Consider the following 18,588-nt stretch of genomic DNA (forward strand, 5'->3'; position numbering starts at 1 on the left):
GAGTCAGGCCGTACAAACTCTTACAATACAAAAGCTGATATACGGACTTCTTTGCTCCAGAATGATCAGCAGACGAGTTTCAGTAGCGCTCCGAAGGGGACGCGGCCAATGCCCACGACGCATCCCATGCCACAGTGCCATCTAAGCACGAACAATAACGGGTAAGAAAATATTCCCTGCCATGATTGTGCACGGTCAAAAATTATTTTATTCTTGTTATTACAATTGAAAATGTCAAGGTCATCCTCCATGTCAATAGTAGATTAAGTAGTGCAATTTACGTATACCTATATACCTAGTCAGGTCATAAATTCTGTCACATGTTTAATGTAAAATAATTGAAACAAGTTTATTCATTATGTAACCATTCATATACCAAAATGAACTTAACAAAACATAGATTCTTATCACACTAAAGTTTATTCAAAATGACCTCCGTGATTTTGAATACAGGCCTTCAATCTGCGCGGCCAGTCGTCTATCGCAGCACGAACGAGGTCCATGTCAATATCGGCGGCTGCCTTAATCAAGGATGTCTTGAGTGACTCCAAATTGGGATGAGGCTTTGAGCACGCCTTTTCCTCCAAGTTTTGCCATATCTTGTAATCTAACGGATTCAAATCTGGACTGGAAGAGGGCCAGTCTTCGTGCCGGATGAAGTCGATTTCACGCGCCCCCAGCCAGTCTTGTGTGCTCTTCGCTCTATGAGCTGGCGCCGAATCTTGTTGGAATACTCAGTGCCTGTTATTGAACATGGTATGAGAAACAGGTTCCACAAGGTTCGTCAGGACTGTATTTTGATACACAACTGCATTCGTTTTTACACCTTTCTCACAAAAATGTACCTCTGTTAAGCCCCAATAAGAAACTCCCAACCATACCATGAGCGAGGATGGAAAATGACCTCGTTGGACACGCGGAATACGGTTGCTCGCTTCTTCACTACTGTGTGCGTACACCTTATCATTTTGTTTGTTGTAGCTCTCTTCTACGGTAAAAAATTTTTCATCCGAAAAAAAGAATTTCCGGAAATTTTGTTTTTTTTTTTTTTTCCGCGTACCGCTTCAACAAAGCGCGGCATCTCTTCAGTCTCAGGTCCATTAGACGAGCATTCAAACGATGTCCTGTTTTTCTTCGATATGCCCGAAGCCCTAAGTCTTCATTTAACACCCTTTTCACCGTAGTTCTGCTTAACCCCATCTGAAGGACCAACAGTTTCAGCTTACGTTTGGGATTTCTTTGAATTCGCGCCTTCACAGCTTTTATCACTGCTGGAGTCCTAACAGACCGAGGGCGACCACTTCTTGACCTGTCATCTACACATCAAACGATACACTTCATTGTATCGTTTGATGTTACGATAAAGGAATGTTTTGGTTATAATCAAAATTTTTTTTTTTTTTTAGTATGTTAAGAAAAAAATTTGAATTGGCGCGTAACCGCAACGATGCAACGCAATAACTGCAACACGGTCTTCTTTAAGCGTCCACTCCATATTTAAAAATGAGTAAAATTCTAAAAGTATACATTTGTATTTTTCATGAACAATTCGAAATTCGAATTCAAGAAACTTTTTTGTGGCCAGCATTCTAAAAGAAAAGTTTTTACTGTGTGACAATACTTATGACCTGACTAGTTATATGGATATTCCTACTAATATATAAATGTGAATGTAAGTTTGTTTGTTACGCTTTCACGCAAAAAACTACTCAACCGATCATCATGAAACTTTGTACACATATTCTTGGAGGTATTAGAAGTAACATAGGATACTTAATACAAAGGAAATTTTTTTTTTTTTACGAAAATTTAAAAAATTGTTTGTCAAATAATCTCAAAATCTAGCTTCTTCGAAGTCGCGGGTAAAATTTAGCGTTATGCCAAAGTAACTATTCCACGCGGACGAAGTCGCGGGTAAAAGCTAGTATATAATATTTATGTAAAAGTTTTTACTGGTGGTAGGACCTCTTGTGAGTCCGCGCGGGTAGGTACCACCACCCTGCCTATTTCTGCCGTGAAGCAGTAATGCGTTTCTGTTTGAAGAGTGGGGCAGCCGTTGTAACTATACTTGAGACTTTAGAACTTATATCTCAAGGTGGGTGGCGCATTTACGTTATAGATGTCAATGGGCTCCAGTAACTACTCAACACCAGGTGGGCTGTGCGTGTGTATGTCACTGAACTCCTCCTAAACGGCTGGACCGATTTGAATGATTTTTTTTTGTATGCATTTGGGTGGCACCCTGGATGGTTTAGATTCACAAATCAGCCCGGCAGATGGCGCTGCAGTCAGTATATAGGTTATTTATGTAAATAAATAAAATAAAAAAAGTCTAGTTAGAATCTAGATACCACTTTCCAAATAACGTTTCGACTATATAAACTAGCTTGCGGGCTTATCAATTGACCTCTGCACCGAGCTTTTTGGTTGTTTAAATAAGACCCAAGCTTTGAATGTTACAAGCACTTCAGTCCCCAAGGCGCTGGTATAGAACTCTCCAAGCTTTCAAACTTTGGCTTTAGAGGTAGATAAGTACTTTTAACATTATAATAATATAATAACTAGTTTAACGCTTCTAGACTTACTTTGAAATTATTTTATTATGATTTCCCACCATACAGAAATTAAAAAAATAAAACATATTCATAATTCAGTACCTTTGGTGCAATATTGACGCATAACAACAAATTATTAGCGTAATTAATAAAACTAGAGGTCCCGCAGTAGTCGAAATTCGACTATAATTAATTGGAATTGTAAGTTTGTACACTATTATGGTTGTATTTTATACTTCTATAATCACAAATTTTGCCAAGACTACACTATAAAAAATATTAACAAAGACAAACAATATTTAATCTCAATTTGACAACAGACGTCAAGAACAAAAGTTTGACAATAAATAGTATGCATGCGTGTGTGCGTCAAATACATGGTGCGTAGTGTGTGTAATGTTTTCTTTATTGATTTAACGTATCTTTTATGCATTATTTAAAAAATATATTAGCATTGTGCACTTCTTCTCTATATTCTCTATAAGTGTGGAAAATTTCATACTCCTCCGTCCACGCAATTCTCGTAAAAAGGGATACAAAGTTTTTGCTTCACGTATTAATATATAGATGTGAAAAGAGCTTGTCGTGAGCTTTTTGTTGTCTATATTAAATTAATATTACAAATTGATATTTTCAAGGGGAAATGTGTTCACAGTAGGAGCAGTTGCTGTCTCTCTCGCACGGTGGCTTTACTGGTTTTACTGGTGGTAGGACGTCTTGTGAGTCTGCACGGGTAGGTACCACCATCCTGCCTATTTCTGCCGTGAGGCAGTAATGCGTTTCAGTTTGAAGGATGGGGCTGCCGTTGTACTGTAAAAACTGAGAATTTAGAACTATTATCTCAAGGTAGGGGCAGTATTTACGTTGTAGATGTCTATGGGCTCCGGTAACTACTTAACATCAGGTGGCCGTGAGCTCGTCCACCCAACTAAGCAATAATAAAAAATATATAAAAAATCCTACGCTTTAAGCTGGAAAGCATAATTGCTTCACAGCACCCATAGGTGGGAAGGTGGTAGACGGTAGGTACGGATAGTTACTCGGACTGCATTGTAATGACCAGTCATAAATGATCTACTCCAGATAGCAGACAAACTCATAGCCTACCTGATAATAGGCAGCGGCTTGGCTCTGCCCCTGGCATTGCTGACGTCCATGAGCGACGGTGACCACTTACCATCAGGTGGGCCGTATGCTCGTCTCCCTACATAGGCAATAAAAAAAAAAAATAGCTGATATACTAAGGATATACACAAACATATATTTTATAGCTTCAAAGCAAATGCATAACTGCTACGGTAGAAAAAGACGTGGCGGTACCAGATAGTACCAGCAATATTTACGCAAATTTATAAGTACACAGCTTTTATTTTTAACACAATGCAAATAAAGCAAAATATGTATACTGTATGTATGGAAATATGTTTAAAATTCAACCTAATGAATCTTACATTCTCTCATTGTGTGTGCTTATGATGTCAGTTCAATTAAACAATGTTTTCTCGACATTTTTAATCTAACATTCCTTATAAATCTGCAATTACTATCACTTAGTTTTTCTCTAGAATAACCTACAAGACTAGGCCTCATCAATCTCCTCTCGATTCTTTCCAGAGAGAGTCAGATCTCGACCATCGAAGCGCCCCAAGTACAAATACCTACGGTCACGTGCGAACTGGCTTCCGATATATCGACGAGCGAAGCAGGAGACCCAGCTCCACCTCCTCCTGACGAGAGAAAGGACACCTTGAAGGTGAGAACCAAATAAACCACACATCCATATTCCTTGGATCCATTGCACCCGTTACAGTGAAATAGAACACTTTAGTCTATCCTCTGTCGTACTTAAAAACAAGTGAAGAGCCCTTCAATAGTACTCAGCATTATCATCTTAGGCTTTACAACCCAGGGTAGGCCATATCCTAGTCCAGTATGTCTCTCCAGACTGCTCTGCTCAGGGATTTCTCCTTCCAGTTCCTGACACCGATAACTTTGAGGTCGCGCTCCACGCCATCCAACCATCGGAGTTTGGGTCTGCCACGACTTTTGTGGCCCTCTGGTTTGCCGTAGAGCAGTTGTCTTGGCATTCTGGTATTCTCCATTCGAACCACATGTCTTGCCCATCGTAGGCGTCCAATTTTTATAGTTGTTGTGATATTAGGATCTTTGTAAACATCATACAACTCGTGGTTATAGCGCGTCCTCCATATCTCGTTTTCCTGCACAGTACCGAATATCCGTCTTAGGATCTTACGCTCGAACACAAGTAGACGGTTCTCGTCCTTTTCTTCAATAGTATTGCCCACTGAGCTTTTGGCCGGATCTTCGCAGTGGGTCGCTTTTCCGATCCGGTGGTAGATTCTGCGAAGCACTGCTCTTGCTAGGGTCAGTGTTAAGCATCACTCCGGATTCCACCCCGTGAGCTCACCTACTAGCTAAAGTTACGCTGAAATAGCATCTCAAGTCTATCAGCTTAGGTAGGAAAAAGAAAAAAAAGTACCACAACCTTAGTAGGGCTGGCTACGGTTTCGACAACCATGATTTGAAAATCTATCGATTAAAAATTAGCACCTTTTAGGTCACGTGAAAATTTAATGACGTCATTATCATATTCTCCAGGTAGTAACATCAGCTCAAGTAACAAAAAATCCACTCGCGTCCTGTCCACATAGGAGTTCGACGCTATCAGTGAACGGAGAACTGGCTCTGCAGCAGGCGAGGTGTAGAGCGCCCAGTGTTGCCATCGACGCTGACATGGTCTCCGAGATGGAGCCCTCATCGTCAGACTCAGGGGTCGTCAGTCGCTGCGGAGGCGTCAAACCATTAAAGCTTCGTATCTTCAAAAAGACAGACAGAAGACAAGAAAAATCTCAACCTCACAAATCCGAATTAGAGCCAGCATTACCCAAGCCGCACAAACCTCGTGACCCAGAAAGAGAAAAGAAAAGACTGGCCAGAAAAAAAGAGAAACGAGCCACTCTGATCTTAGGTTTAATTATGGGCAGTTTCATAGCTTGCTGGCTGCCATTTTTCTTCCTCTACATCTTGAAAGCCGCTTGCAGAGTCTGCGTGATACCACCAAGTGCTTTCGCCATCGCGTTTTGGTTGGGGTACATGAACTCGGTACTAAATCCGGTCATCTACACGATCTTCAATAAGGATTTTAGGCGAGCGTTTCGGAGGATACTGTTCAAGTGATGTTTGGCCTACCTGTGTTGCTACAGATGCGTCGCCAACAGGATAATGTTGGCCCAACAGCGAGCAACACCGGGCCTTTATAACGTGCGTTGATGGTTTAATTAATTTCAGGACTATAAAAGTGAATTAGGGGTGTCTAACCCTGGCCGGACCATTTCTGTTTTCAACTAGCATTTATTTCTACATGCCGCATTATAATCATTTAACACGTGACGGAGCCCGAGTACGCCCGTCTATGGAAAGATATTTTAACATTTTTCTCTGATACAAAATTAAAATTCACAGAGCAATGGATTTGTCAATGTTGGACAAACATACATCCATTGCTCCGTGAAAGATCGAAATTATGAATTTAGTTCACTAATATTGGGTACTAGCTACTAGGTACTAGTAGTACTAGGTTGTACTACTGGGTACTGATACTAGGCACATCTAGCACGTGCAGTTTTAGATCCTCTATTTATTTTACAACTACTTCAATTATAAATTTGTTTTTTTGTAGATGATCTTAGTTAATATGATTCAATTTCCAAAGAAGTTGATTCCTTGAAACGCAGACAATCCTAATTGATTTAGTTTTTTTTTAAACATATGTTTAGACTTTTTTAAATGTGGAATGTATTGATTGGTCAGTGTAAAAGCAATAAATAAACTTTTTTACTGATAGTTTCAATTATTAGGCCTGTTTAGTGTTTTATGATATTTTGTACATAGTAAGGTTAATTTCTTTGCGAGTTCCACAGGGTCAATTTTCGACTCCATTTTCTTACACACAAAGAGAATTTGGAAAGATTGAAACAAAATAATTCTTTTGGAGGAGGAAAGAATAACAAAAGAGAGAGAAAACATTTGTTTCATCTATGCTAAAGACAACAATTTTTTTATTTCGCAATTTTATTAACAATATATTATAAATATTAAAATTAGGGATCTTTGTACAGCCTTCCCTGTAAAGAAACCCAGCGTCATACAACTACAACGTCCACCATTATCTGAATTATTTTTAATGATATTAGCTATTTTATTATTATTAGATATTAGCTATTTTTGTTTTTCTTTCTTCGAGAAATAGCGAATTCATTTCGCGTTTTGCTTCGACTTATCCTGATGTAGGATGTAGTGTGTACTAATTTGTGGTAACAACTCTATCTGTTACACTATTATGTTTGGATGGCTTACAATAGAAATCTTACTTGAAGTGACGACAATAACTGTACAAAATTTCAACCGAATCGGGGGTAGAAGATGGAGGAACACCAAGAACATTAACTATAATAAATTAAATAGGCTTAAATGACGCCTAGCAAGTTCCTGTCGGGTAAATATGAAATTATACTTGAAGGTTGAATACCTGTGAAGCTACATAGAAAAAATATTGCAGAAATTTAATAAATAAATTTTGAATTTCGTAACTTCTATCTTTAAAAAAAATTGTTGTGCAGAATTACAATGATTTTTCTTGTTCAATTTTTTCAAATACAATTGTAATTACGCGCTCATTTCTTAAACTTTTAGCGAATAATGTTAGTAGATAAATAGTTGGATATCTTTTGTGTGCTTTCTCATTGCGAGCATTCGTAAGCAAACAGAATTCGACGAAGCAGCGGTCGAGCTTTGTAAGCTGTGACATTAGCTTTCGGAACGAAGTTCCTTTTGGGACGATGCGGAGGGGTACCCAAACCGGGAAAAAACGTCCGTAACGTAAGGTTTTTATTAGTAATGTACACAGTGTACGACTCAACTTTGTAATAACGTACAAAAAATAACATATTTTTTATCATTCATTGACCACGATCTCAGAGCGTTCGTTTGCGCAATACACTAACTCTTATGCAAACAACCGTGAATGAAGTGTACCACAATAAGTTCGCACGTTACCGAATGACCCTGGGTTGTTACGAAATCTCCAGTTTTATTTTCTTTATACCTCGAATAGAACTTAAAATTAATATTTTTAAAATAAGGAACTTCGTTCCTATCCGGTGTCCCACGACACCACACAACTTTTTATTATTAAATTCACTGTTTCATTTAGTATTTTTTGTCATTTGCCGTATTAGCTTATTTCTTATACGAATGCTGAGTTCGCAGGAGTATAAGCAAGAACCAAGTTCTCCATCGTTCATTTCAAATTGTTCGCTAACGAATGTTCGCTGTAAGAACACACGAATAAGACGATCATTGGGAATGAATATAATGAATAGAAGCACAGTATTGATGTACGTATGATCGACTAGGTGACGCAGTAGTTAGCGCCTCTGACCGTTGCGCTGAGGGTCGTGGATTCGATTCCAATATACAAATAGTAAATAGAAATATAATACTACATACAAATGTTTGTGATGAACATTTCTGCTTACTTCTTTGTTTGGGTGTTTATTATCTATATATTGCTACGCGCTAGGCTTCGAGATAAATAAATGTTCCACCAAAGTAAAACTTAAAACTGTATTTGTCACTTAGAACAAATACACTTAAAACACTTTATAAACACTTTAATATTCTCAATTAGCTCCATTCGCTTCGCTTCAGGTGATCCATTCGCTGTTTCGCTTCGAATAGTTCCGATTACTGACTAACTGCGTTCCATCTCTACAACGCTTTTATAGCCGATACCACATCCCTAGAATTATCGAGAATATTCCACATAAGTCGAGTATTGTGTTTCCGCTATCTGACAATAGATGGCGTTGTACTTCTCGAGTGCTCTAGATGCTACTAGATCCTTCGATAATCGTTCGGCTATTCGGCGATAGATGGCGTTACTCTTACCGGTGTAACAATGTGTATATGGCGGAGACGGCTGGTTTCACGGTGTTTTTAAAATAATGATATCAGCACCCTCTTCATTATTATCACTGCCTTCCAGAGTGACAGTAATTAAGACTCACTTTTCCAATGAATTCCATTTATTACATTTCAAGTGTACAGCGATAACAACAGAGAGCTCCGCTCCGTTCCGAAAAATTCCGTTCCGAAAAAAAATTCCGGAATTTTTTGTGCAACAATAATGACTCGTATTTATAGTAGAAAGTGGGGGTAGCTTAGTCATGAATTCTCTTGATTACCGTCTCAAACAGTTGTTGACATGCGTAACATTAAGGAAACAGTTAACTTTAACTATTTTTAGTTAACTAAATAGGGACGTTGCGCCGACATGTATATTTAAACATATATCATCTCATCAGTAACCAGTTTATGAGTCTCTGATACTCATAGCACAGGGAATCCTAATTTGAAGCCGGATGACCGTGCGTGATTGATTCCCAGTTGTTATTTGAGTTTATTTGAGAATTCCCTTAGCTTTCGCGAGCGATAGATATAATTAGAACTGACGACGCTTGCAGCTGAAAGTAAGTATTGTACTTTTTGACGAAGCATGTTGCTGATAACTCTATTTCTGTAATCTGACGAAGCATGTTGCGGATAATAACATGTACTTTTAGGTTAGGAATATTGTGTTCTTTTTTTTATAATAAATAAATTATATTATGAGCAATATAATTAGAACTACTTTTACGATTTAGACAAGATTAATTTCGACATATTAGAAATAATTTACAGTTTTAGTAGTTCCAGAAGGCTATGGTGTTTTTCGTCAAAATTGTGATACGCTAAGAGATTTTTGTCAGAAAATTGTTTTTTTTTTACATAAACAATAAATCGAAACGTCAGAAATTATTCGTATCGTATCGTATCGATACAATATCGATCGGATTGTATCTGTCATTATATTCATTCCAATTGGTTAATATAAATAAAGAATTACTGCAAACACTAATGGATTTGAAAAAGTAATAATTCTCAATATTATAGTATCTCGTACTATATAATGTAAATTAATTATTGAAATACTAGCTTGTATTATTTTAAAGTATATTTTTAAATGCACAATGTGATTGTGTTTTTGAGGGAACAACACACATTTCATTCCTCAAATGTAAATACAGTTTTTAAATATTGTTACTCTTTTTTATTTGTTGGTCGTCCAAAAGCATAATCACATAATATGTATCCTAAATAAAATTATACGCTTAAAACGTACAAACATAGATAAGGTTACTTAGAAAAAATATTTATATTATTTGCCTGATTTTAAATCTATGAAATATTCGTTAAATATTTCAGAGATTTGAAAAACAAGAAAAAAAAACAAAAAACACAAATAAATTCATAGCACACGTCTTGCTTGATAAAAAGCAAAACCATTTTCTGTTTATCCTCATTAAATCGTAAATTTGGCAAACCAAAGATATTACGCTGATAATTAATACGGATTAGAAATCCTACTCTATTAAACTTTGAAGCCTAGATTCAAATCCACATCGCAGATTTTTCGTCACGCCAAATTGACCGTGCGCCCATTTGCCGATCTAAGAAAGCTACTAAAATCAATGAATTGCTTCTGTCATTATTACAAAAGCTATTTACGGCAGCACTGTTCAACATTTTGGTTCAAGACTCCTAAATATGAATTCGGAGAAGACATTCGTGAATTGTGCAACTTGATGCACGTGAATGAAGTGAAACTTCTTCTTCGACGTGTAGTATTGTGTTTTTCTTAATTTTTCATCCTTAAATTAGATTAGATGCGACATCTTCAACATTTATATTATTTAGATTTTAAATTATAGATTAAAAAAAAAAACTTATATATTTTTTTAAATACTTCATTAAAATATTGGAGCTACTCGTTGCTAACGCTCGCGCTGGCCTATAACAGGTATACTACGCGCATACGTTCAAGTACCACGTATTCACTCTCGCTCTGTCTCTTTCTATCCATGATGGCGTTAAACGTGTAACGCAACCTTGTTGGAAGTCGCATTAGAAGTTTCACTTCAACAATTTATATCTGCCTGCTGGATTCAAACACCGGCACAGTCTCATCGCTCGATACGAATGCACCGGACGTCTTATCGTTTAGGCTATGACAACTTCAAATATAGCTCATAATATGATTTGAATTGAGATATCAAATTTTGTAGTACATATTTTCAGTGGTTTACTTTATCGTTTCTTTACTGATGTTTTTTTTTTGAGGTTTTTTTCAAATTCATCGAAGAACAAGCTCACGACAATCCAACTTTTGTAAAGTCGTTATCAGAGTCCATAACATGAACGCATTCAGATATGACGTAGAAGTCCCAATTTTATAGCACAACAGCTATGTGCTTAGTGCGAGTTTTTTAACGTTCTAAATAGCGTAAAAGTTAACTCAAATTTGTATGAAGTTGGCACGTTTGCCTACGTTTGCCGCTAGGGGCGCTGTTCCAACTACATACAAATTTGAGTTAACTTTTACGCTATCGAGAACGTTAAATAACTCTCACTAAGCACACTGCTCGTTCGATCCGAAACGCGCCACTGCGTTGCGGCAGAATCAGAAAGGATGTTAGTATCTGTGTAGGCGTAAAATACATCCTACGCTAGCAATGGAAAATTTGCGTCTTTTTTTTTGCTATTAATATACGACATTCTTCTGGGTTGTATGTAAACAAAGTAATTATTGATTTCTCGTAAAAAAAATACTTCCTAATTGTTAATTATGACTGTGCCTCTGTGCCTATTCAAAACGATCACTAATCAATAATAAAATGCAGCTTATTTTTAAGAATTAATTTAAAAAAAAAATTGTAAATAAATTTTTCGATTGATTCAATCAAATTAATCTTTTTTTTTTGTTTTTGTTTTATTAAGTGAGCGCTGGCCGCTGTCGCTAAATAATTTTTTACGTAAATAGTGTACTTAGGTTAATTAATAAATAAAATGGTAATTCACTATGAATTGACCGAACAAAATGAACACCAATTATTTCTTGTAAATTTCTCTAAGTCTTATGAATAATTTTTAGCCGCGTTATATAAAAAAAAAAATTATTGTATACGTCATCAGTAATTTTAGCTGTAAAAGTTCCTTTCTTAATTGTAAATGTAAATACGATAATATATTTAGAAAATATAGTATCACGTAGTTCTGATTTTTAATATACTATACGTAGATATAATATATGATAAATATGTATATATTTCGAATTTGATTTCTTTTACATTCCACGATAATGTTCGTAAAAAAACGCTTAACAAATATAACAGCTAAATAATGCTTACAATAAGATTAATTATATTATTTATCTTAGTATATTTTGATAATTAATCGATTTTTTTGTTATATATACGTACTTCAATTGTAAACCTACGACTGATAATATTATATTAATATCTAAATCAAATCTTTTTCACTGAAATTTTTTAATATTTTTTCTATATAATAAACATTATGTATTTCAATAATATTACGTATACATTTAATACAATAAACAACGACTTAATTCTAAATAATTAGGTATTTCGGATGTACTAAAAAATATATAATATATAATTAAAACATAAACATTTTAATCTTATTAACAGTCGAATAAGTAGGTAATTTTTCTAAAAGTAAAATTGATAAAATCGTAACACCATTGCCATGATGTTTTTTATTAATGTTAGAAATTTTAAACTAAAGATAATGAAAAGGAAGCAATAGCTTAGTAATATTTTTTTCTTCTAATTCTCTATATAGTCTTCCAATGTTGTGTGTGTGTGTGTGTGTGAGTGTGTGATCAACAAAAATGCGACCAAGTACTTTATTTTTAGACGAAAAAAAATACGCGGAGATGCTTTATTTTGTTATAGAGCTTGAACGATAAAGCACCGAGCCCTGAAGCTTTTCGTGAAAGCTCTATAATTTTTATCATTGTTGCCACCACTTTTTTCCGGTATTGCCAGTGCAAAATGTCGTGGCAACGATATACTATTAGTCGTATGTGTGAAATATAAATTAGGAAATTGACTTTTGAGTCGACGATCAAAAAATATATGATAAATGAAAATAAGGTTTTGCTTTTTTTTTCGCTTTAAGCTCTGAAATCGATTGGAGTCGTAGACATATCTGTATTTATGAGAAAGAGCATAGATCACAACATCAATTGTAGGCCTATATTGGTATTATTTTTCGCCATAAACCAGTTTCAAGTCAACGTGATACTGGTCGAAGTCAATCAACGCTGTCTACCAACTCTTAGTAAATTTAACATTTATTTAAGAAACATTTTCAATTTATTGACAAGAAAAACGACCAAAGAAACATATTTGTTTTACCAAAGCATCACCAGGCGCGTAGAAATCGTGACTTAAGCTTGTTATTGTGAACGTAAACAATGAATTAAGATAACAATTGATCCCGAAATGAAGTGATAATTATTAATAAAGTGAAGAAATAAGTGATAATTAAGACCGAACGCACACGCGTCGTGTCTGTCAGACAAGTTTTTTCTTTTCTCACTAACACGAGCGTTAGAAAATAATGATTTCTCAAATCTCAATAGCACAATATACGCAGTGCCTTTTGGCGCGACGCTAATAAAAAATAAACACAAATACGACTCAAAAGTAGACAAATAGATTATTATATGACCCGTGTATCTGTTTAAAGAGATAATAGTTAAATTATTAAGAAGTCTTTAATTGTTATTAATTAAAATTCTCAATACAGGTTTATTGTAAATATTTTCAAATAATGATATTAAAAAACTCACTTATCCAAATGCCACGTTAAGAAAATATTATATATATAGAAAGTTTATTAAATAATCAAATAATATTCAATCGTATTATTATAAGCTAAAATATTATTTAAAGTTGGATTTAAAAAAAAAAGAGATTGTTCATAATAAATATAAAATTGTTCTGTAAATTTTAAAGTACTTACATATTTAGTTTGTAATCAATAATATAATATAAATATGTAAATCTTCTTTATTTAATTCTAAATTAAAAATACTCTAAATAAAAAAGCGTTATGTTTGTAATGTTCTTTATTATATTATCTTCTAAGAGAATATGAATAATTCATTAATGACTCGAAATATAAAATTTGAGGAATATACGAAGTACCAAATATACAAATTTTAATCTTTACTCGATTTTTGTTTTATTAATTTACAACATTAACCCGTAAACAATTCGATTAAGATTTCAACTATTTGCCAGTTACTACCAATTTTTTTTTATTGCTTAGGTGGGTGGACGACCTCACAGCCCACCTGGTGTTAAGTGGTTACTAGAGTCCAAAGACATATATATCGTAAATGCGTCTCCCACCTTGAGATAAGTTCTAAAGTCTCAGTATAGTTACAACGGCTGCCCCACCCTTCAAAACGAAACGCATTACTGCTTCACGGCAGAAATAGGCAGGGTGGTGGTACCTACCCGTGCTGACTCACAAGAGGTCCTACCACCAGTAATGCCTACAGGCATTACGTGTGAATGTCGCAACCCATCCTTCGACATCAGTCCCTGTTGTCTGGTAAAACGGCTATCCTTCAAACTGAAACTCATTGTTGCTTCGCTACAGAAACAAGCAAGAAGACAATACCAGTGAATGGAGCTTCTAGTTCGAATGAAAACAACTGTCTTGTCCAAGTGTTGGTTTAATACTCCTTCTTAATAAAAATTACATGACTTATAATATATGTACTACACTACACCAGTGCGGGACTAAAATATGCCCTACCACCAGAAAATGTGATGGCAAAATGAGCCACTTTGAAAAGGCGGCACGACATGAGAACCCTCTTGTCGTGGCCGCTGGAAGTTACATACCCGACCCTGTAGACCGAATGGTAAACCGTCGACGTCGCCCAAAGCACGTCATTACGGATCCTCCTGATCCATTAACGGTGCTTTTAGGCACCACAAGCACCGGTCACCGTCGCGTTTCCAATCCGGTGGTAGATTCTGCGAAGCACTGCTCTTGCTAGGGTCAGTGTTAGCAACTCCCCGGTTTGAGCCCCGTGAGCTCACCTACAAACGTTAGGGTGAAGCTGAAATAGCCTCTCAAGGCTATCAGCATAGGTAGGAAAAAAAGGCAAAATGACCACTCGAGGAACTCTCCTATCTATATTCCCTGCGAAACTCCTAACTTAAGAAACGCCTCTTAAAAAGAACGGGGTGCTATTCTGGGTAACGCTAAAGTTAAAATTTATTTCGTAATGAAAACCGATCGTAAATACATCACTTTAATTTTGTAAAAATGAACTTTAAGTCGTTCTCATAGGAGCTATTCGCACATGAGCGTATTATGTATGCACACGACACTACGTTAACAATACTAGTGATCCCCTAGTAGTCGAAATTCGATTATAATTAATTGAAATTATTATTTTTCAATATTATTATGATTCTGTTGTTAAATACTATTATAATCATAGATTTCGCCAAGACTACATTAAAGAAAAATAATATTAAAGACCAACTATATTAATCAATTCTCAATTTGACCATAGACTTTGAACAATAACAAAAATTTGACCAACAACAAAGAGTAATAATAATATATACCTATGTGTTGTGTCAAATAGATGGTAAGGTTTGTAATGTATTTTTTATGGAAATTACAAAAAAAATATTAGTATCCTGCACCCCTTCCCTATATTCTCTATAAGTGTGGGAAATTTCATACTCCTCCGTCCACGCAATTTTCGTAAAAACGGGAAAAAGTTTTTGCTTCTCGTACTGATATATATTTATATAACTGGCGACCCGCTCTCGCTTCGCTTCGGACACTGTAATTTATTATTGATTTCTCCACTATTTAATGGATGTTATTCTACATATAAACCTTCCTCATCAATCACTCTATCTATTAAAAAAAACCGCATCAAAATCCGTTGCGTAGTTTTAATGATTTAAGCATACATAGGGACAGACAGATATAGAGACAGAGAACGCGACTTTGTTTTATACTATGTAGTGATAGATCGATTATTTGTCAAGCCGTGCACTTGTCGATATCCGAGAGCGATAGGACCAGTTGATTTGACGCTGAAAACTGAAGAGATCCAAAGCAAAAACAATTTGTGGAGGTAGACAAAGAAAAGTATCAGCGAGTTCCATTTGTAGTCTCACTTCAACAACTTCTTGTAACAGTATAGTGGCGCTACCACAAAACTTAACAAAACACAGACTGAATGTGTACGGACATATGGCTGTACCGTTGAACAAGTAAATATATTATTGAAGCGGCTTAATCCAAAATTCTTGTTTCTCGGTAAACGCCAAATATCTAATTGAAGAATTGTAATTTTTTGTTTTTATTTTAATACTTTAAGCCTTAAAGCACATGTCTTAAAGTTTAAAGCATATATCTTAAAATTTTAAGGTATGAGCTTGATGTAAACGTGATGGAAAGTGTACTTTGTCCTTTTCTAACTAAAATTGAAATTACATTTTTTATATATTTTTTAAGCTATTGCATAGCTTTTATCTCGGGCTTTGAGCGCGGCGACCGAATCAAGAAATTTCGTAACGGAAATAAAGCCTAACACCCCCCACTCCGCCTACCATATAGCTTGCGTTCAACACATTCACACGTTGCGCTTGTGTAGTGTTTTTGAATAAGCGCGCGGTGTGACGTCGCACTGCATGCGTATCATGAAAAGTCTGTCCATCTCTCCCTCTCGCGCTGTCCAGCTTATGAGTATGAAGAGGACAGTTAATATTTTGCTTTTGTTAATGTTTATAATTAAACCGTGGTAACATAGTAATCAAAACTAATATTGCAGCTCAATATTGCGTTTAAGGCTTTACAGCTGCAACTTAGTCACACGTGACCATGAAAACTGTAATGTATTTGACACGTCGGAAATAGTATGACGAAAAAAAATTAATAAATAGTTATAGTTTATGTCCACGGCTCATCGAGATCGAAGGAAACAGTATCGCAAAGATCAAAGCGTCGGGCGGTTTTATTGCTTATATGGGTGGACGAGCTCACAGCCCACCTGGTGTCAAGTGGTTACTGGAGCCCATAGACATCTACAAAGTAAATGCGCCACCCACCATGAGATATAAGTTCTAAGGTCTCAGTATAGTTACAACGGCTGCCCCACCCTTCAAACCGAAACGCATTCAAATGAGGCGAGATTACTTGCCGTCCTATACAGCTGTGTGTACAGCTCATAGCGGGACAAGTCAGCGCGTCATTCCCGTGGGAAATGTCGACTGTAAGTTACATGCAACCTAATTGAAAATACGATTTCGAATTTATGTTCACGTGAAACTAATAAAGTTTGGACATAAGGGCGAATAGCGAGATAGAGAAACGGGATCAGTGAATCTTCTCTGACAATCAAATTTATTTTACAGTAGAGTCATCTCTGACTGACGCACAGTGCTTACTGCCACAACTCTAGAAAGAGTTGTAACTATACTTGAGACCTTAGAACTTATATCTCAAGGTGGGTGGCGCATTTACGTTGTGGATGTCTATGGGCTCCAGTAACCACTTAACACCATGTGGGCTGTGAGCTCTTCCACCCATCTAAGCAATAAAAAAAAGGAGTTCTTATCTTTGGTACTTCCTATAGCTCTACATCACAAGGTGGCTCTTCACCAGTTGCCAAGATCCAACTCTCACCTTTTCGGACATAGCATGCGGTCTCCAAGGCATAGTCTGAAAAAGCTTCTCATTCTTGGTCAGGTGGAGGGGCAACGATCCAAGGACGCTATGAGAACTGTTGAAGGCAGCATCCAAGAGAAGGTCCACGTCGCAGTGGTCCGATCTTACGTGCGGTCGTGATCCTCAGCAATGAAGAAACGACAATGAAGAGTAGCGCCAGTATGTCTTTGCTGGTGGTAGGGAACTTTCTGAGCTCCCTCGCGTAGCAACCACCATTCTGCTTATTTCTGCCGTGAAACAGAATCTTTTTTTATTGCCCGAGCAGGCAGACGAGCATACGGCCCACCTGATGGTAAGTGGTTACCGTGGCTCATGGACGTCAGCAATGCCAGGTTCAGAGCCAAGCCGCTGCCTACCACTTAATACTCTCCACAAGCCTCGTTAGAATAAGGACATGTCATAGCGCTTGGGAAACACCGTGGAGGGGAGCTCATTCCAAAGCCGGGATGGTGCGTGGCAAAAATGATCTCTGGAAACGCACTGTGGATGAACGCAGCGGCTTCAGGTAGTATGGATGAACTCTACTCCGGTGGCGGGCGGTGCGATGGTAAAAACGAGATGATAGTGTCATCTCAAACAATTCCTCAGAGCACTCCCCATGAAATGCGTTTCGGTTTGAAGGGTGGGGCAGTTGTTATACCTACTGTAAAAACGGATACTTCATCTTAAGGTGAGTTGGCGGTATATACGTTCTTAATGTCTATGAACTCTGATAAACACAACACCGAGTGGACTATGAGCTGATCTATCTAACAAATAAATAAAAATAAAAAAGAGATTTTAAAAGCGCTTTCTGCGGCAGGCAAAGACAAGCGGGTACTGGAGCCTATAGACATCTATATGCGCCACCCACGTTGAGATATAAGTTCTAAGGTCTCAGTATAGTTATAACGGCTGTCCCACCCTTCAAACCGAAACGCATTACTGCTTCACGGCAGAAATAGGCAGGGTGGTGGTACCTACCCGTGCGGACTCAAATGTTCCTAACACCAGTACTATAACCCTATATAGTAAGACCTAGAACCCATATAATCTATAAAGAGCCCCTGCAAGTTGGTAAAATAACCTTGACAAGTAACATAGATGATTATAATAAGATCTTAAATAAATAAAAGTTTTTAAAGTGGTTTAATAAGATTAAAATTCAAACCCAGTCTTCAGAGAGTTCTCTTTACTGAAGTGTTGCAAGGATCTTGACCTGATACTGAATAAATACGTAATTATAATTAGCAAGTTTATGAATATTGTGCCAAATAGCAGCCCTGACAAGAAATATTTAAATGAAATGCTCTTTAAAAATCCGAACACTAAAATTAATGCAATCCAAATA

The 18,588-nt window shown here is 36.5% G+C and overlaps 1 protein-coding gene and 1 long non-coding RNA gene across 2 annotated transcripts in view; one reads left to right on the forward strand and one right to left on the reverse strand.

Moving 5' to 3' along the window:
• The window catches only part of Octalpha2R (alpha2-adrenergic-like octopamine receptor), a 448,087-nt gene extending 437,324 nt beyond the window's left edge, over positions 1-10,763 (forward strand). Inside the window, exons 5-7 of the mRNA XM_028172359.2 lie at positions 61-161; positions 4,170-4,308; positions 5,175-10,763. Of these exons, the coding sequence (XP_028028160.2) occupies positions 61-161; positions 4,170-4,308; positions 5,175-5,753 (819 nt within the window). The 3' untranslated portion in view covers positions 5,754-10,763. The remainder of the gene's footprint in view (positions 1-60; positions 162-4,169; positions 4,309-5,174) is intronic.
• The window catches only part of LOC149499796 (uncharacterized), a 588,308-nt gene that overhangs the window by 544,100 nt on the left and 25,620 nt on the right, over positions 1-18,588 (reverse strand). The gene's annotated exons all lie outside the window — the stretch shown is intronic.

Source organism: Bombyx mandarina, chromosome 26 (genome assembly GCF_030267445.1).
Source record: "Bombyx mandarina strain Sakado chromosome 26, ASM3026744v2".
Lineage (NCBI taxonomy): Eukaryota > Metazoa > Arthropoda > Insecta > Lepidoptera > Bombycidae > Bombyx > Bombyx mandarina.